General features: G+C 47.2%; 1 protein-coding gene across 1 annotated transcript in view; it reads left to right on the top strand.

Moving 5' to 3' along the window:
* The window catches only part of LOC149867303 (aldehyde oxidase-like), a 77,919-nt gene extending 67,079 nt beyond the window's left edge, over positions 1-10,840 (top strand). The window contains exons 31-35 of the mRNA XM_090041702.1: positions 192-306; positions 628-693; positions 2,392-2,580; positions 7,794-7,961; positions 10,784-10,840. Coding sequence (XP_089897828.1) covers positions 192-306; positions 628-693; positions 2,392-2,580; positions 7,794-7,961; positions 10,784-10,840 — 595 coding nt within the window. The remainder of the gene's footprint in view (positions 1-191; positions 307-627; positions 694-2,391; positions 2,581-7,793; positions 7,962-10,783) is intronic.
* The last annotated feature ends 10,129 nt before the right edge of the window (positions 10,841-20,969 follow it).

Here is a 20,969-nt window from a genome sequence, read left to right as displayed (position 1 = left end):
TGTTTAATTTTGGTCATCACAAACACATATTTGTGTTTTAGAAGGTTTTGCCTGATTTTAGGTTCCTGAAGTCAACACTAGAATAAAAACTTTTATGCTGCTTGTCCCGTTTGTCAGTTTTTACGGTAGCATATATTAGCAAGTCAATTTGAAATGAATACAATTTTAAAGGACTTTGTTGCATCTCACAGAGGCTATGATGTTCATATGGACTGGAACACTTGGGAAGGCCATCCATGTGCCTACTTCGTTTATGCAGCCGCTTGTTCTGAAGTTGAAATTGACTGTTTAACAGGAGACCATCAGGTAAATTGCTAATTGACTTAATTTCAAGGGTTTAGTTTAGCAAAAGAATGTATGTTAGGTTTAAAAAAAAAAAAAAAAAATCACAAAACTTTAACAGTAGAAATATTTCCATGAATTCTTAAAAATGTAATTGAAAGGTATCTGCAGAATCACTTAGCCAGTCAACTTTACCATGTATTTCAGAATAAATAGTCAGGGTTTTACCAATATAGTGAGGTACATAGTCTATCTTTCTAAAATTGTAATTTTAATTTAAAAAATCTATTGTTGAACTTACCAATTAGTAAAACAAATGTGTAATATGATGTATTTTATCAATAGAACATCAGAACAGACATCATTATGGATATTGGCTGTAGTATAAATCCAGCTGTGGATATAGGGCAGGTATGTATCTGTAATATACAGTACAAAGAAGTAATTAATAATTATCTAAAATTAAAGAGTGTTAATGTGGCAGTGCACCTATGGGTGCTTGCCACTTTAAGGGCTTAATTGGCTCCAAAACAACACCCTACTGGCAATGTTCCCTGTAAGGAGTAGTGGTCCCTGAGCGCGCCGCTTTGTTCCATGAGCTTGTTGCTTTGGTCCATAAGAGCACCTCTTTGGTCCCTCCTTCCCCTTTCGGCGCCACCTACCAGTAAGTGTCCCACAGTAAGTGTCCAGGTTGGAGCGGGCAGAGTTCAGCCAACATCCTTCTCCATGTTAATTGCTGCCCAGAGCAGCATAGTGGAGTGCTGTGGGGCAGCCATGGACCGGACATAATTAATTGATAGAACTGAAAAGGAGGCACCAGGGCCGGCGTGGGACACTTACCGAAGGTAAGCTCCTCACTCCTCATGTGGAGCAGGCAGCGGCTTCTCCCCAAGGTGAGGCAAGGCAGAGATGGTAGCTGGGGCTGGGGGTTGGGGGCTGGCGTGGGCTTTGCCAGCTCTGGGGAGCTGCTCTACAGGCTCTGCTGGCTCCAGGGAACTGCTGCACTCCCCAGCCCTGATGCCATGTGCCTCCTCACTCCCCAAGGCGATGTGGGGGTGTGGAGCAGTTCCCTGGAGCCGGCGGAGCCTGTGAAGCAGTTCCCCAGAGCCAGTGGAGCCCACGCCAGCCCCCACCCCCACCTCACCTTGCCTCACCTCGGGGAGGAGCCGCTGCCTGCCCTGCCTGAGAAGTGAGGAGCTTACCTTCAGTAAGTGTGCCATGCTGGCCCTGGTGCCTCCACCGCACTCTGCACCCAGCTCCTCTCTGGGTGGGTGTGCAGTATTAAAAAGTTACTGCACGGCAAGGTTTTTAATTGTGTGCAGCCACGCACACATGCAGCTTAGAGGGAACCTTACCCGCTGGGGGTGGATGGTGTGGTGCGGCTGCCAGTGGCAGGGCAGTCTCCAGAAAATGCCACACCTGTGCCTCCGCAGTGAAAGGCAAGTATGGGGTGCCAGAAAGCCTCAGCTTCTGCTGCCTTGTGGGTGTCCCCATAGAAGGGAAAAGCTAGGGGAGCACACCCCGACAGAAAAACACCTGGCAAGGAGGTTGGTGGGACCAAGGGGGTCCAAAGTGAGGCAAGGAGCCCAGAGTGTGTGTGATGGGCAAGGACCCCTGAGTGTGTGAGGGGCAAGGAGCCCAATATGAGTAAGAGAAATGGAGCCCAACGAGTACGTCCGGAGTTGGGGGCTGGGGTAATGATTTGGATGCCATCTGCGTGGCATGGGACACTTTAAAAGTGGAGGTCAGAGCCATGCCTTGGGCATTAAATGGGCAGCCTCCTGTCTTAGAAACAACTTCTTAATTACATTAGGTATGGCAGGTACAAAGGTATGGCAGGAAAGTCAGGTGAGCGACCCAACATTTTAAAAGGCCCCTGAGACGACCCTCTGCCACAGCTAAGTAGATTAAAGGGAATTATTTAATTAATATCACACTGGCCTTAAAGCTGGTATAACCAAGTGGTGATCAGGCCCATTGTGTACATATGGGTAATAATTGTTTTAGGTTTATTAAACAAAGGAAAGACACTTGATATTTTAGTTTTTCTAAAAATGCATGACAATATTCTGCAGTTGATGGGAAATGAATGTGCTGTTTTTCACTTAGATTGAAGGTGCATTTATTCAAGGCCTTGGACTTTTTACAATGGAGGAACTGAAATATTCTCCAGAGGGTGTCCTGTATACTAGGGGCCCAGATCATTACAAGATTCCTGCAGTCTGTGATATCCCAAAAGAATTCAATGTCTCCTTGCTGTCTCCATCCCAAACTTCAAATACACTCTATTCTTCTAAGGTAAGTCAGGACAGATTAGATTAAATCTAGTAGGGACAAATTCAGACATTCTTACTAATGCTAAATGCTACCTTACTCAATAGATGATACCACTAAGTGGAACTACTTGTGTAGTGAGATTCTATTCATCATGATTTAAGATGTTAGACTCTTGAGCCATAATAAACAGATTGATGTTATATTTGGATGTATAATTTTAAAAACAGGGTTAAAGTTATACAGCTTATTTCTCATTGCATAATTTCATGTTTCATAGCATTAGATCATAAATCTAAATATTGTGTTGCCCTATTGAGTGGCAGCTAAGCCTATATCACCATTATCAGTAGCAGACTCCTTAGTGCCCTGCTACGTACCATTATCTAGTAGCAGGCACCCTGGTGCCCTGCTACATACCTCCCCCCTTTAGCTCACGACTCACCGAGCCGAGTCTTCATCCTGGTTACACCTCTCGCAGTTGGTTACACATTTCGTAGGCTCAGGTCCTCGTTCTTTGGTCTTCTCCTTACTTTGGCGGAGGTTTTGAGGTGCCTCCTCCTCGCCTTTTACCCAAGGGGCAACATATGGGATTTCTCGGGATTTGCCCTGCCACAGGCAGTCCCCCCACATTAGCCAACCTTGGTGAATCACCTTCCTTGATCGTCAAGACCCGGCCTACCCCCTGGGGATCTCCTCCTCTTGTTGTTCTCGTCTGTCTTTGTCCCATCCCCACGTCTCTCGGTCTTCTCCTCTGAGCTTGTCGCCTCTCTATAGCCTTTTGAAGATCCCAGATCCTACCCCAGATCTCCCACTGTCGATCACTGTCAGGGCATCCTCTCTCCTCCGAAACTCTACTTTTCCTCAGCCTGCGGACCCTCCTCAGGGTCCCTTATAGATCTTCACATAGATCTCCTATTCTTTCTTCGATAACATTCCTCAACATCTGCCAGGTGACTTGTCTGGGGAGGTTGTCCACATAGACCTCTGGTCTTTCTTTCCGTCTTAACTCCCCTTTGGTCACTAGCTTTTTATCCCTTGTTCACTGTCCGTTGGCACCCCCACTTCTATTGGGTTCTACTTGCTTCTTCCTTGCTGGGAGTGCCCCAGGTCTTTGGCATGCTGGGCCCTGCTCTGGGTCCATTGCGCCACCTGTCTCATTCTCTGGGGGAACCCAGGCACTCTCCCCAGCGGCCTCTGCCTTTACCAACTCTCCTGCCCTCGGCTGTTCCCGAGTGGGCCTTACGTCTCCCCCCTTCTCTTGCCGCCGGAGTAGCTCTCTCAGCTGGCTTGACTCTTTCATGCACCTCTTCTGCCACTGGTTCCACCTGCGGTCCCAATATTCCTGAACTGCTGCCAGAGCCTTCTTCCTTAAGGCCTCCAGTTCTTCGGTTAGGCGGCCCTCTCCCTGGGCACTCCTCCCTGACTGTTCTGGTCCAGCTCCCTCTCTAAGGCTTTCTGGACTTTCAGCACTGGGAGGTCCCTGTTTCATTAGGCCTTGCACCAGTTTAGGCCAGATGTTCTCTACTTGTTTTAATGTCTCTATGACCACCTTTCTCTCTTTAAACTCCGCCTCAACAGCTCCTTTTTCTTTAACTAATTTACATTCAAAATCTTCCAGCCTCACTAGGGCTGTCTCTCTCTGCCCTCCAGCTTCCTTGACCCCTCGAGCTTCCAGGGTCAGCTGGTTATTGGCCTCCCACAGTCCCTGTATCTTTTCCTCCAAGGCCCATGTCTCCCCTTGTAGCCATTCGTTGTCTGCGGCTAAACCCATCTCTCTACACTGGCCATCTTTTAGGAGAGTCTCCCGTAACTGAGCCTGCTCCCTCATGCAGTCATTTTCTGCCTTCAGCTCTTGTATTTGAACTCTTAGTCCTTCGCTCTCCTTCTTACAATCTGCTAATTCCCCTTCTGAGTTGGCCATGAAAACTTGTATCTTTTTCATTTCTCTCTCTATAATCTTAGTATTCTGTTCCGTTTGGATACGGCTTTCACTTAGTTCTTTTTGCAGCTGATCAACTACATGCTCGGCCCCCAAGCATCTCGTCTGCCATCTCTCCCGGTCCTCCTGGAGGCTTTCTACCTGTGTCCCTTGGGTGCCTATCTCTGCTACTTGTGCCTCACTTGCCCGCAGCTTGTCCTGCAACTCCTGTGCCAAGTCTTCTGCCTGGCTACCTCTGCGTTGCCAACTTTCTAGCTCTTTCTGCAATTGCCTTATCTGATCTTTGCTTTTACGTTCTCGGTCCTCTGCACTCGCCCTTCGTGGTTTCTCCAGCTCTAGTTCCCATTCTAATCGGGCTACCTCGTAATTCTTCCATCCTTCTTTGTTGAGCGGAGTGGTCGGGTCCCCGACCTCTCCTGTTCCAGGCCTGCATCATCCTAATCGCGGCCCTACCCTCACTGGGTCGGCCTCAGCTTTTCCAAAAAAAAAAAAAACCCGGACGATGGGTACAGTCCTCCCAGGCCCCAATCTATCGAGCCGTAGTCCCACTGCCTGTCTACCAAAGTGTCCGCCTACCATCCCAGCTCTAGGGTTCACTCTGCTCCTGTTACCACGCACGGCCGAGCGATCTTCCCGACCAATGCACCACTGTGGCAGGACCGTCCCTAGGGGTGCCGTGATCTCCCCTAGTGCCCTTGCCTACCGTACCAGCCTGGGTCTTGAATGCACCCTCCATCTTGCCCGCCATGTCTTTGATCTCATATTATTAATGGGAGACTGCCTTCCTGCCCTCCTTGGCACGGGGCCGGTCTCGCTATATCGGGATTCCGTTCTAAGTAGCCCGCTCCTTCTCGGGCCTACTCGATAGACTCGTTCCTTCTCTCCAAGGCCTTCCACTGGGCTCGCCCCCTTCCACAGCTTTCCCCTCCCAGGCCGTGCCCCACTGGGGCTCTTCCCGATGTAATATATGCGCCTTCTCCTGGGGCCTGTCCGATGTCCAATATACATGCCCTCTCCCGGGGCCTGCTCCAAGATACTCGTGCTCTCCCCCCACACCGGGGCCTTTGCTCGCGCCTCGCGCGCTCCCTGGCCCGCACTGGGGCCCTTGCTCGCGCTCATCGCTCTCATCACCCGCACTGGGGCCTTCTACTCCCGATGCAGGCTTCCCAAGGTTGGGGCTCAGGCGGCCTCAGCCTCACCTGGCCCCCAGACCCGCCTTCTTGGGTCTATGCCCCACTGGGGCTCTTCCCAATTGGGGTTCCCAATTGAGGCTCGTCCCAATATCGCCCCGCTGGGCCGGGGTCAGGATCCCCCCCCCACTCTCAGAGCCTGTGCCCCACTGGGCTTCTGCCTCTACCGAGCTCTTCCCGAAGCTGCCCACACTGGGCTGGGGTCGGGACACCCCCACAACACAGCACCCTCAGTGGTGCCAGGAACACCCCCACTTTACTGGGGAGCTGCTGATGAGGCCTCCTCCACCCCTACAGCCTCGCCCAGTCCTCCGGTGTAATAATCACAACAACCAAACCAAACAGAAACACAAGGCCCCTAGGCCATAACACAAATCTTAAGCCAACCTGGCTATCCTTCTCTCATCCCTGTCAGGGTCCTCTCCACCCTGTATCCGCACGCTGGTGCACAACACCGCCCTGCTCACTCTAGCAGAGCTCTTACTCCTTAGGCTGCCAGAGGGGAACTGGCTCTGGCCTCAGCCTTCTCTGTTTATGAAGGCCAGGCCCTGCCCCCTGGTGGTCAGCTGACCCAATTAGTTGCTTTGGCAACTCACAGCTGTGCTGCCCTATTAAGTGGCAGGTAAGCCTATATCACCATTATCAGTAGCAGGCTCCTTAGTGCCCTGCTATGCACCATTATCTAGTAGCAGGCACCCTGGTGCCCTGCTACAGGTGGCTTTAAAAAATCTGAAGGTAATTCATAGATGTTAGGGGCTGGAAGGGACCTTACAAGATCATCAGGTCCAGCCCCACTGCATTTGGGCAGGAAAGACTGCTGGAGTCAGATGACCTGAGCAAAGTGTGTGTCAAGACACTTTTTGAAGATCGCCAGGGTAGGTGACTGTACCACCTCTGGAGGTAGTCTGTTCCAGACCCTTGGCACTCAAATTGTAAAGAAGTTTTTCCTTATGTCCAATCTGAAGTGATCTTCAATCAGTTTGTGCCCATTGTTTCTTGACTTCCCTTGGGGGGCCTTGGCGAACAGATGCTCTCCCAGGCCTTGATGCATGCCCTTGATATACTTATAGGTTGCCACCAAGTCCGCTCTGAGTCTCCTCTTCAGGCTGAACAGTTCCAAATTTTTCAGCCTCTCCTTGTATGACTTGCTCTCCAGACCTTAATCATGTGTGTGGTCCTCCTTTGAACGCTCTCAAGCTTCTCCACATCCCTCCTGAAGTGCGGCTCCCAGAATTGAACTCAGTACTTCAGTTGCGGTCTCACCAAGGCCAAGTAGAGCAGGAGAATGACATCCATAGTTTTGCTCGAGATGCATCAGTAGATGCATGCCAGTGTTTGATTTGCTGTGCCAGCTACAGTATTGCATTGGTGGCTTTTGTTCTGTGATCTATCATGAACACCAGGTCTCTCAGCTGTGGTACTGGCAAGTATAGCTCTACCAAGCCTGTAAGTGTGTTGCAGATTATTTCTCCCCAGATGAAGCACTTTATATTTCTCTATGTTAAACACCATCAGGTTAAGATCCACCCACCTTGCAAGCTTGTCCAGGTCAGCCTGTATTGCCAGCCTGGCCTTGAGCATGACCACACTCCCCCATAATTTGGTGTAATCCGCAAACCTTGCCAGTTCGTTTTTAATACCCAAATCCAAATCATTGATGAACATGTTCAAAAGCATTGGTCTGAGTACTGAACCCTGAGGGTAACCTTCTGCCATGTTTCCTGTATTTTTTCTCTGACTTCCTACATATCTGAAGAAGGACTATTTGTTGTTCTTCATTTCAGTTACCAGTTCGTATTTGATTTGTGCTTTTGCTTTCCTGAGCCACTCCCTACAGGTGCAAGCTATTGCTGAGTACTCCACCTTGGCGGTAATTTCTGACTTCCATCCCCGGTTTATATGCTTCTCTTTTTCATTTCAGGAGTATCTTAGTGATCATTTCATGGTGAGATGATCATCTCGCATATATTTTTCTTAGATAAATGTATTTAAGAAAAAATGAAAGTTGCTAACCTGGGAATATAGCCTTTCCTGCAAGTGTGTGTGTGTGTCTACGCACACACACACACACCCCTATCTTTGTGTTTTTGGGTTTTTTTCCTCAGGGAGTAGGTGAGGCTGGGCTGTTCTTAGGATGCTCTGTGTTTTTTGCTATAAAAGATGCCATTACTGCAGCACGAAAGGAAAGAGGATTAACTGGGACATTTCTGTTGAATAGCCCATCAACTCCTGAGCGCATTCGAATGGCATGCATTGACCAGTTTACTAAGATGGTACAGACACTTTCTTTTACATATATCTGTTTAATTACCTCCTATACCTGTAGGACTTTTTTCTGTATTGTTTTAATTGTAATAATTACGATTACAGGCTATTTGATTATTTTATTTAGGGTCCACTATTACTGATAATTCTCTGAAAACATCAGCCCAGTTTATAGCATCAGGCAGAGGCAAATAAAACATTAAAAACTAGGGGTGCACTGATAGAGATTTTGGGGGCTGATACTGATAGCCAGTTTTAAGGAGGCTTATCGGCCGATACTGATGCAATTTCCAATACAGCTGTGTGCAGCTGGTAAGTCTGTTGTGGTGGATGGGGAGTGGGGAGGGAAGGGGCGTGTGGGGGGCACAGGTCAAGGCCCCTGTGGTGAGGGAGGGAGTGGAGCTGGGGCTGGGGCTGGGGCTGGAGCAGGCACTGCCCAGCCAGGGTGGGGCAGGGCAGGATATTGGACAAAGCTGTGGCTTGTTTGGGGGGCATGGTGTGGCGGGGGTGGTTCCTGCCACTGCACACACCCTGGGAGGACATGGGGGTGGGGAATGTGCCCTGGATTTGCGTGGGATTATGAGGTGGGCCACCACTGCAGGCGGGGGCCAGGACTGGGTTCCCAGCGTGGGGGGACTGCACTTGGGGATGAGGGGCCACGCTCGGGGCTGTGTTCCTGATGCATGGGGGCTGCATTCAGGGTGGGTGGTGGTGGTGCTGGGAGGTGTGTTACAGGGGTGGGGGTTTCAGCCACCCCAAATTTTGCCATAGACCCTCTGTAGCCCCCTCCTAGTGCTGCCACTGTCTGCCCCAAGCACAGCCCCGGCCAGGAAGAGCCTGAGACAGCCCCAGCCCCAGTTTATAGCTGCAGCCCACCCTGTCCCCTCCCTTCTGGGATACACACAGTGGCAGGAGCCACCCCCCCCCCCAATGAGCTGTAGCTCTGCCCCAGACCCTGCCCTACTCGCTCCCTCACCTTGGAGGGCATTGATCTGCCCTGCCATACGCCTTCCCTCCCCCTTCCCCTTCCACCACAACAGACTTACTGGCTGCACGCAGCTCTCCACGCTCCTGGGCTGTGCTCTTCACTGCCTGTGTGCTGTGCTGCAGCTGCACAGATGCATGGGCATTTATAGGCCAAATTATCAGCCACATTAGGCCGATATCTGATGCAATCAATTTTCTTTATATTGGTGCTGATCCAATATCAGACCAATGTATCAATTACCTCTATTAAAAACTGTTAAAAAGGGAACTGAAAACAATACAAAACAATGTCATTACGCCACTATATAAATACATAGCAATCCTATACCCTGAATACTGCACACAGTTCTGGTCTCCCCTACCTCCAAAAGGATAGTAGAACTAGGAAAGGGACAGAGAAAGGCAACAAGGATGAAGTTTCCATATGAGGAGAGACCAAATAGGCTAGGACTTTCTAGCTTTGAGAAAAGGCAATTGAAGGGGGAAGGTATGCAGCTGAGGTCAGTAAATTCATGAGTGGCATGAAGAAAGTAAAAAGTGATATACTATTTATCATGTTTCACAATCCTAGGGGATATAAAATGCAATTATTAAGGAAATTTTAAAACAAAAGTGTGTGACTAACTTTTGGAACTCATTGCTACAAGGTGTTGTGGAGCCTGACAATCTAAAAAAAATAGGCAAATTAATGCAGGATATGTCCGTCAGTGGGTATTAATGACAGCTAGGGGTCTGAAATTCTAGATAATTTCTAGATGGTATTTTTCCAGCAATGCCCCAATCCAGAAAACCACTTAACTCTGTGCTTAACTTAAGCATGTGAGCAGTCCTACAGAAGCTAACAGGACTTCTTACCAGTTTAAAATTAAACACTTATCTAAAGGAGTCAGGTCTCCAAGGAAACAAGTTTCGTAGCAGCTAGGGTCAGGAGGGAGCTGAACAGATCATCTAGCCTGACCCCCTGCCACAGGCAGGAATGAATGCTGGGTTCACAAGACCCCAGACAGGTGATCATCCAACCTCCTCTTGAATTTGCCTAAGGTAGGGGTGAGGACCAGTTCCCTGGGAAGTTGGTTCCAGATTTTGGCCACCTCACTGTAAAATATTGCTTCCTGATCTCTAACCTAAACCTATTCTCCATCAACGTATTACCATTGTTCCTTGTCACCCCAGGTGGTGCTGGGGAGAATAGGGCTCTACCTATTTGCTGTTGATCTCCCCTGATGAGTTTGTAGGCAGCCACCAGGTCCCCCCTCAGCCTCCTCTTGCCGAGGCTGAACAGGTTCAGGTCCCTCAGTCTCTCCCCATAGGGCCTGTGCTGCTGCCCTCTCACCAAGCGGGTGGCCCTCCTCTGAACCCTCTCCAGGCTGGTCACATCTCTTTTGAAGTGCAGTGCCCAGTACTGGACACAGTACTCCAACTGCAGCCTGACCAATGTCAGATAGAGGGGGAGTATCACGTCTCTGGACCAGCTTGAGATGCACCTTTGGATGCATGACAAGGTATGGCTGGCCTTGCTGGCTGCAGTCTGGCATTTTGAGTATTTTGAGATGTTAGAATCAGAAGAGAAGGATGTCAAGTTCCTGAATATTGTTACAATTCTTACTATTTTGTCAAAATCATTTTACAATGTAGGAGAGTGAATTCAGATTATTATATGCCAAATTATGACTCCTTACAAAAGTCATCAAAAAGTATATTTCTTTGAAAAAATACTCTGATTTGTTACAACAGATGAGCATGACATAAAACTTCTACTCTTATCAGTGTATTTCCTGTTAAGTAACATTGGGTCACGTTCTGAACAACATATCAGATTTTCTAATGCTTTGTTCTTTCCTAGATTCCAAGAGATGATCCTGGATCCTATGTCCCTTGGGCTATATCTCCATCTCAGTGAAAAAAATTACACCAAATACAAGCTGATAATTCTGAAAGAGGGCATTTTTTACTGAAAGAAATTCCAGATGTGAGCAATCAACGAAGTACTGAAATTAAAATCCATACGGACCTGTTCTTTGGTTTTAAACACGTTTTCTATTTAGCCGTTGCTAATTCATCTTAACAAGCACCAAAGATCAAGGTAGTAACTAGGTTCCCTACACTGAAATCATCTGTGAGCCCAGACAGCGCATTTTAAATTCAGCACTAGTGAACTGAAACAGTAACCATAAATATTTACTTACACTATTATGATGCAATTAAAACTAATGAATTCACATTAATTAGTTCATTATAGAAACTGCACGCATGTCTTTCAGCACATTTGTTGCTTGTTCTGGCCTAAGTCAGTTGAATAGGTCACAATTTAAGCATGATATATAAAAATATAAATGGTGAGAGCTGGGACAAACAACTTGCAGCCTGAGTTGGAGATGATAAATTGTTTGTGAGACATGGTAATCAACACATTGATAGGAGGTGCATTTAAGGTGAAACCTTTGTAATATGTTCTTCTCATATTTAATTTAGATAGGAACTGAGTTAAGCCCACCACAAACAACCATAGTTCAGGTATCCAGGCTTATTGGGGGGGGGGATATTTTGCCCATGTGCCAAGAATGGGCTGCTACACTCAAGGCTGTGGTGTTCTCTGGGGCAGGAGGTAGGCAGGGGCATGTGGCAGCTGTGGGGAAGGGGAACTGAGGTCCAGTAAGGCTGATACAGGCAAGGGCCCTCACTTTTACTGGCCAGTGCTTCCAGAGAGGATGTCCTTGGGATAGATCTGTTCCTAGCAGCAGGTGGGCTGAAGGGCTGCTGTGGGAGCCAGGCCTTTCTCGTGGTTACTGCCTCATCCTGTGCAATAGTGGTGAGCAAATCCCGCCCTCTTTCCCCAGTGCTCATGGCATGCAGCCACTGGTGTGAACTGGGGGCTGTATATGGAAGTTAGATCCTGTCCTAGGGTGGTTTCACATATTTTCTATTTGATTTTTAGTTTTAAATTATATCAGTAACTATCATGCATTCCCTGGGCAGCTGTTGCAATGTAATAACTGGTGGCAAAGTCAAAATCCCTGGCTAGTCGCTGCCACTGGTAAAAACTACATCTTGTAGAGCAGGAGACCTAGGGCCACAAAACCTAGTTTTGTGTCACCTACTGCTCTTTTGAATTCACTACGTATTATTATATGTGTCTATCATTCTGTGTATTAAAATCCTAATAACAAAATGAATATATAGTATTCTGTGAATAATAGTAGTCTAATACTTTATCACTGCAACTGCATTGTAACCTCTCCTTTTTTTAACTTCCTTTTCCCACCATTTATATGGTGCTTTGTCTTGCAAAGATTCAGCATGTTATTGCTAGGCAGGTGCTTTAAGGGGAGCCACTCCCAGGAGACTTCAAACTGTTTCTCAACCTTGTTAGACTTCAGGACATTTTTTCATTTTTTGACCATGGAAAAATATTAGAGCAGTTCTTCTATTGCAAAGAGCTCAGAAAGACTACAACAGGTTGAAATGTTGTTGACACCACGGTTTCCTAGATGAGATTTATACATGAGTACAGAGGTTGCTTTGATATGATAGAATTCCAGCATGTTGCAGCAGACTCAGTTAATTGACCCTCCTGGAGCTTTGCAATTGCCACACTGCAGCAGCCTCCTGTGTCTTATGTATCAAAGTCCCCACGCTTAAAAATGGCAGTGAGAGTGCTTGAACGAAAGGTTGTTGAACAAGCTTTAGTTCAAATGCCCCTGCCACCATTTCTAAATGTGGTGGCTCTGATACAGGAGACGTGGTGGCACTTTAATTAGAGTGGCTCTCAGAACCACTCTAATTAAAGTGCCGTCCTCGTCCTCCCCACCACCCCACCTCCCAGGGCATGTGTAAAAGTGCTCTATGGGTTTATCTTGCAAATCATGTGCAAATGTATCTTGGCTGAAAATCACAGCTTTAGACAAGGGTAGGTAACTTGATGCACAAGTGCCACAAGTGACATGAGCAGCTTCTGTGTGTGGCACACAGCAGACTGGGGTGGGGTCAGGCTGCACACTGACAGATAGGGTGGGAAGAGGAAAGCAAAGCAACAAATTTGCCAGGGTACACACGGAAGGAAGAAGAAAGAGCAGCAACAGATCAGCAGGGAGCATAGCGTGGAGCACAAAGCTGAATAGCAGATTGGGCGGGGAAGGGGACTGGACTGGCATTTGGGGAGGATATGGGGCTAATTTGTATCATGCTGGCCAAAAAAGTTGACCCCCACTGCTTTAGATACTGATATCGTGTAGCTTTCAATATCTTATTCCCATAAGAAGAATAGTAACTCAATGAGTAGTTCAAATTATTTCAGTGGAACTTTTCTGAAGAAACATACTGTTCGGTGTGACTAATAGTATCATGGTTTAGTTCATCATACATTAATTTTTAATATATATACTGCATAGTGTACAACATTAAATAAACTAGCTTTAGAGATGACTCATACTTGTTATGTATGCTATCATAATGCAAAATGTATTAAATGTAAAACAATAAAGTTTTCTTTCCTGAGGTTGTTACAGTGTATGTTATTCTCTCATTCAGACTGAATCTGTGGACAGTAAACAGCCTACTTTTAATGGGGAAATCTTACCTTCCTTTTTCTTACTAGGATTTTGGAGTATTTACATTGCTGCTCTCACCATATTGCTATCTTGCCTCAGACCTGGGTCTTTCTTTTACTAGCTCAGCATGGTTTGAGGGAGTTAGGGATGGGCAGCTAAAATTAAGCAGAAATCATTATTTTCATGTCTCGATTAATAAAAGAAAGGTATTACAGTGTATAATATAACAACATTCAGGTAACTTAACTCCCACTACATACAGTACGAATAGAGGGCACTGGATTCAGGGTGCATTAGTAGGGAGAACTATTAGCTCTCTCCCATGAGTTCCTTTTTACCTATCTATTCCACTACAGATGGTGGATGCCCTAAGTAAAAGATCCAGAGATTCTTCCTTCCACGGTGGCCATAAAGAGGCATGGTCATTTTGTTGCAAAAAATTGCAGTCCGTTTCTTGGAGGCCACTAAAATCACAGACACACATACATTTAGCAGCACAAAAGGTGTATTTGCAAATAGGGTCAGAGCAGAGTCAAAGACTCAGATTACTCTGAATCCACCAAGGAATTTTTGCAGGCTGTATTTATCTTTTTCCTCCGGGGCACATGTGCAGAAACAGGAACTCTTACAGCTTATTTTCATTTTATACAAACATATATGTGGTTATATCACTACATTCATCGCATGTACATTATAATTAACTACTTAAGTATGCAGGGCGGAGACGTAAATATGCATCAGCTAATTGAGCATGCTCAGAAAGTTCTATAGGTCACCAAGAGTTTAAACCCCCCCCTCCCCTTTCAAGGACACAGTCAGTTGAATTCCAGCTTCTGTAATCTGCATGAGAAAGGCTAGGAGAAGCTGGGGGAGAGTCTGTGATTTAGTATAAGAAGAGCTGTGGCAAGGCTGGGCAAGGAGAAAAGTCCTTGGCAGTGTTTCTTTCTTATCAGGCGCGAAATGCAAGCTGTGCATTTCTAACAATACTCCATTTTTAACAATATTCCATTTCTAACAATATTCCCCCCTCAAGATGCTTTTTACTCTCCATTTTTATTTAGGCAGATCAAGATAATTACAAGGAATTTTTTTGAGTACCATGACTTTTGCTACAGTCTGCGCTTTGAGGGGGACTGCTGCAACTTGCATCCCTTCAACTGTGGTGGTTATTAATCTTTTTGAAGCAGGTCTTTTCATCATATGGGGATGATTGTGGAGTGGATGGGTTACATTTCATCCACGTGGAGTTTGGGAGCTTAACAGCAGTAGAATTCCATTGACCTGCATACTTGGTGCAATTAAGGGCATAACAGGTAGTGCATGTTCGGACCCATTTCAATGTTTATGTACACTGGCTATGTCCTAAACTTCTTCCTGTACTATTATTGCTAATACAGTATTTTCTTAATGCCACTTGGGAAAGATTCCAGCTGCGGTTTTCATTCCATTCTTGACCAGTACTCTTAACATCCGCCTTCTCACTTACCAACCATTTTGGGGCTAAAGGAAAAGCCCTCCAAGGCCACTGTTCTCTGGCCTCTCGGAGTCCCCCACAGGCCCAGCAGTTGGTCAGATTGAAGGTACCTGCAATTTTTTCCATCATGTTAACATACAAATTTGTCCCTGGGGGAGTAATTGGGGAAAGCGGGGATATAGGCTGGCGGCTAGGGCTGCTTAATCCTGCTTCTCTTACTATATAGATAACAACAAGGCATATTAAGATTTCTACCATATTCTCCCTTTTTTGAGATCAAATACAGCCTAAACTTTTTTTTTTACTTTCTTGTTTAATTTTCTGAACTTTGATTAAGCCGTCTCAGGCGCACTTGGAGATCACCAGTAGGTTTACAGCTCTACTTGCTGGCTTCTTGTTCTGAGGACGACTCAACTTCCGGAGTGAGTTTGTCTTGGGAGTTGGTGTCCTCTGACCCTCGTGGATGTTGTTTTACACAGGTATGGTGTATTCAACGGTCATGGCCAGCAATCTTTACAGCGGTGTGGGTTGTTAGAAGTACCTGGAAAGAGCCACTCCACCTCTCAGTTAAAGGTTTTTTTTTCCACCGCTGCACCAAGACCCAGTCTCCCGGGCAGAAGTCATGTACTGGTATGTCTAAAGGCAGACGCTGAAAGGAGGCTGCATACCTGTGAAGAGAAGACAAGACAGACTGCAAAGCAATAACGTACATATGAAGTTTGCTATTATCTAATTTAAAAGTTACATTTTTTTGTATTTCAAGGGGTAAGACTCGAGGGGGTTTGCCAAACATAATTTTATATGGGGTTAATTTAATGCCCCGTCGGGGAGTGTTTCGAATCCAAGTAAGAGCTAGCGGCAATGCTGGAGGCCACTTAAGGCGTGCTTCAATACAGATTTTGGTGAGTAGAGTCTTTAAGGTCCTATTCATGCGTTCCACTTGTCCTGAACTCTGTGGTCTCCATGGTGTGTGTAGTTATCAAGTGATCTTGAGAGCTTGTGCGACTTCTTGAACTACCTTTTCCACAAAGTGTTGTTCTTGATCCAACTCGATGGATTCAGGCAGAGAATACTGGGGAATGATCTCCTGCAACAAATACTTTACTACTGTAGCCGCAGTGGCAGTCCTGGTGGGCCATGCCTCGACCCAACCAGAGAGCTGGTCTACTATGACAAGTAAAAACCCGTGATGTCCGGACCATGGGAGCTCGGCAAAATCAATCTGCCATGCTTGTCCAGGGTACGCTGCCCAGGGTCTACTTACCATTGGCACAGGGGGTTTTCTTCGAGGGTTTACTTTCTGGCATGTGATGCACCTGGTAGCAATACGCTGAGCTTTTGCCCTGGGGCTACTGCTTGGCGGATCACTAGATCACCCATAGCCAAGCCTCCCATATGGGTTCTTGCATGGAGCTGTTGCAGCACCTCCCGAAGCAATGGCCTGGGTATCATGACTTTTTCTCCTGGTATTATCCACTATCTTTGGGAGTTCTTTTTTGCACAAGCTTTCTGTGCAAATTTATCTTTTTCAGGGGAATACTGCGGGACTAAATCTTGGATGTATGGCCATATGGCATGGGACAAGGCCTACCTGGATACTTCCTTTGCTTTTTCATCAATAAATGTGGTTTCCTTTGCTGCCGCATCAGGCTTTGCATTTTTAAGCTTATGCTTTTCCTCAGTAGCCTTCCCACGGGCCTGCACATGAATGACTGCTACCTTTTTAGGCTGGTGGAGTGCCTCTAGTAGCTTGATAATCTGGGGGTTGTTAGCAATTTTATTCCCAGAAGCCGTAATGAAACCCCTTTCTTTCCACAATAGTCCGTGCGCATGGACTGTAGAAAAAGCATAGCGAGAGTCAGTGTATATATTAACCCGCTGGTCTGTCCCCAGCGGTAATGCTCGGGTGAGCGCAGTGAGTTCCGCGGCTTGTGCCGACCATGAGCTCGGCAATGACTCCCTCCATACTACCTTATCCAAGGTTACCACTGCACATCCTGTTCGTCTTTTTCCATCGATGACAGAGCTGGAGCCGTCTACGAAGTATTCAGCATCTGGGTCTTCAATTGGGTCCTCAGCAAAATCAGGTCGCACCTGCGTGGTTTGATTCAGGACCTCAAGGCAGTCATGCGTCGGTTTCCCTGACTCCGGCAGCAAGGTTGCAGGGTTTAAGGCTGTAGTATGTTTGAAAGTAAGTCCTGGATTAGAGAGCAAAAATATCTCATACCGTGATTGTCTGGAGGGGTTAAGAAACTTTCCTCCCTCAGTCCCTAGAATCTGGGGAACTCCATGAGGGGTGAGTATTTCCATATCCGCACCCATGACTATTTTCTGGGCTTCTTCAACAACCACTGCTGTGGCTGCCACAGCCCGAAGACAGGTTGTCCACCCGAGTGCAACTGGATCTAGAACCTTTGAGTAATATCCCACGGGTCTCCAGGTCAGGCCCGATGGCTGTGTCAGCACCCCTGATGCAACCCCTCGATTCTCATGAACATACAGTCGATATGGCTTTTTACTATTTGGGATGGCCAGGGCAGGGGGCTGGATTAATGCTGCCTTAAGCAGATCAAAGGCATGCTGCATTTCTTTATTCCATTTCCATTTAGTGAGACTCTCCTTAGTCAGCGAGTCATACAGTGGTCTAGCCTTCCCACCATAGTCTGGTATCCATAGTCGACAGAACCCAGTTAGCCCTAGGAATGCCCGCAGCTCCTTGGGTGACTTAGGTGAGGTTAGACCTTGGATTGCCTGTATGCGATCTGCACTCAGGGCTCTGACTCCTTTTGAGAGCTTATATCCCAAAAATGTGACTTCAGGCTGACGTATTTGGGCTTTCTCTCTAGAGACTTTATATCCTTTTTTCCCCAGAGTGTTTAGCAGTGACCTGGTGGCTTCCCCGCAAAGCTGCAAGTTTGGGCTTGCAACTAGCAGGTCATCCACATACTGGAGGAGAGCCACTGCGGGGTGTGATCCCTTCCACTCCTCCAAGTCCTTCTGAAGGGCAAGTCCGAAAATATGGGGGGCTGCTATAAATCCTTGTGGAAGAACTGTCCACATGAGTTGGGCTTTATGGAAAGTATCTGGATCCTCCCATTCAAAAGCAAACAATTTTTGACTTTCTCGGTGAAAGGCAATGGAGAAGAAAGCATCTTTCAAATCTAGCACTGAAAATATTTCAGCTTCCCCCGGTACTTGTGTCAAAATCGTGTGAGGGTTCGGGACTACAGGATGGTCTGAAAGGACCTTCTTATTTACTGCTCGTAGGTCTTGGACCAGTCTGTATGAGACCCCATCTGCCTTCGGCACTCCAAGAATGGGGGTATTATATGGTGAGGACCCTTCCACTAGCCATCCGCACCTCTTGTATTTCTCTATTAACGGCTTGAGTCCAGCTCTGGCCGCACGGCTGAGTGGGTACTGCTTTACCCGAACGGGCCCCTCCCCATCCTTGAGTATGATCCTTACCGGGGAGACCGACTTAGCTCGCGCAGGGGTTCCATCAGACCATACCGAAGGGTCTACTCCAGTCATGTGACCTTCCGAACTTACTGCAGGACGCCGGTCCTCCAGGAGAGCCATCTGATAATTCAAGCTCTGCTTGACAGGTAGCTGGACCACCATCTGATCGTCTCTGAAAAAGATCTCAGCTTGCAATTTTGTGAGTAAGTCCCCGCCAAGGAGTGCAACCGGGCAACTTGGTGAATATACAAAGGAGTGCTCGAGCAAATGGTCCCCCACTTTGGTGAGGAGTGGTTTACAAACAGGGAGTCGGGTTTGCGTTCCCTCAATTCCTTCCACAAGTACATGCTGTTCACTAGTTCCTGCACAGGGGGGTTTTTCTGGAATCATTGAAAATGTAGCCCCAGTATCCACCAAGGCTTCAAAGTTTTTGCCACCAACCCTAATGGTTACCATGGGATCTTCTCGGGCTCCAACCCGAAGGGTAGTGGTCTTAGATCCCCGTCCCCTTCATTCTGTGTCCTCACCCTTTTCTTCTGCCCGCATGAGGTGACCTCTCGGTTCCCCCTCTCTCTTCTCCTTCAGCTTTGGGCATTCCCTCTTCCAGTGTCCTTTCTCTTTGCAATAAGCACAAACGTCTGCTCCCACTCTTTCTCCTTTCTCCTTCTGTATCCCAGCCTTTCCAGGGTTCCCTCCAGTTATAGCAGCTGCCAGTGCTGCCATCTGTCGCTGAGCCTTTTTATCCTCCTTGCGCTCCTGCACTTGCTCACGATTCCCATATACCTTATATGCAATTTCCACCAGCTCTGAAATCGGTTTCCCAGCACCTCCCTCAGTTTTCTGTAACTTCTTATGAATATCAGCAGCGGATTGACCAATAAACATAAGATTTACCATGCGTTGATTATCTGGGGCTTCTGGATCTAGGTCCAAAAACCTGTGAAACGCCTCATACAGCCTCCCGAGGAAAGCTGAGGGATCCTCCTTTCTTCCCTGTCTCACTTCATACAACTTAGACAGATTAGTAACCTGAGGCACTGCCTTCCCCATTGCTTCCATTATAATCCCCAGATACCATGCACTCAGCTCTCTTCCTTCTGCAGTATGATTATCCCATCTCGGTTCCTCAACAGGACAGGTGTCACACAGGGTATGACCGGCAGCTCCCTCTGCCTCTACTCTGGCTACTGCAATATGTTCTGCTGTTCCCAGCACTAATCTCCTTTCCTCCAGGGTTAGGAGGGTCTGGAGCATCATCTGGACACCAGCCCAAGTGGGTCGATGAGTCTGCCCAATAGATCGAAACAGGTCCCTCATCTTTTCAGGGTCTTCACGAAAAGAGGGGCTCTGATTCTTCCAGTTAAATAAATCTGAAGTACTAAATGGGGTGTAGACAAAAGTTGCATTGCCCCCCTCTCCGATAACCTCTCGCATCGGGCAGTTCAGCACCGGCTGTGACTCTACAGGCTTGCACAAATAATAACCCTTATTCCCTGATTCAGATAGGGCACTTGGCTGAGGCTCACGCTCTAAATCATTAGGTATGCTTTGATATGCCGGTGGTGGTCTCCCTGAGGGAGGGGGAGCGGTGGTGCAGAGGGACTGGATTCCGAGGAGGTGTCTGATTCATCTTCACTACCTGACAGGGCAACTGGAGAGTGGGTCCGATACTTAGCCAATTCAGAATCCCCCCCCTCATTAGACTTAGGGAGTGCAGGCGGTCCTCCTCGAGTCTTTCCTTTAACAACCATCACATGAGCCTTTACTAAGCATATTTTAATCCAAGGTGGTTGATTTTGAACCACCCACAACCAACAATCAATATAAGGAAACTGATTCCAATACCCGTTCTGCATAACTATTTCATGGATAGCTATCACTTCTTTTACTACAAAGGATCCTTTTGGGGTCCAGTGGACCCCAAATGTTGGCCACTCGAGTTGACAAAACTTAATTAAATCACCCTTTTTTATCTTCACTCCATAATCTGCCGGCTTTGCAAATTTATTAAAATGACGTAACATGAATTTTAAGGGCGTATCTGAAATTTCTACACGGAGGCGACCCATACCCATTTGCCCACAAGAGTGCACCCAAGGCACACCAAATACCAAAAGACCCTTAACAACAGATGGTTTATGATGAAAGCTGAGCCAAAAGTTCCTCAGCGATCATTTACACCCTTTGTTTTGGATCCATACACCAGATTGGGCAAAGGGAATTCGTATACTCACTCAGATACCCCAGAGATCTCGATCAGAATACCGGAATGTGTGCCTGGCGACTCCAAGAACTAAAAATTTGCACAGGAGCCTTTAACGTCCTGAATATCCTGACTCACGTCTCAGACCTTAGGGCGAGCCCAAAAAGTCGGCTCGGTGCGCACTCCCCATCGTGCCGGAGGCGATTTGTCGCTGGATTTCGGGGTCGTCCAAAAGATCTCCTGGCTGCCTCACCAAAATCTGATGCAAAAATTTGCGGTTCGTTTCTTTTGGAGGCTCGCGAATAATAATTCCTCAGGCACACATTATTTAGCAACACAAAAG

Source organism: Crocodylus siamensis, chromosome 4 (genome assembly GCF_052110815.1).
Source record: "Crocodylus siamensis isolate JL-2025a chromosome 4, ASM5211081v1, whole genome shotgun sequence".
NCBI classification, from domain to species: domain Eukaryota; kingdom Metazoa; phylum Chordata; order Crocodylia; family Crocodylidae; genus Crocodylus; species Crocodylus siamensis.
Note: the sequence above shows the minus strand (reverse complement) of the source record. Positions and strands in the feature narration are given on the sequence as shown.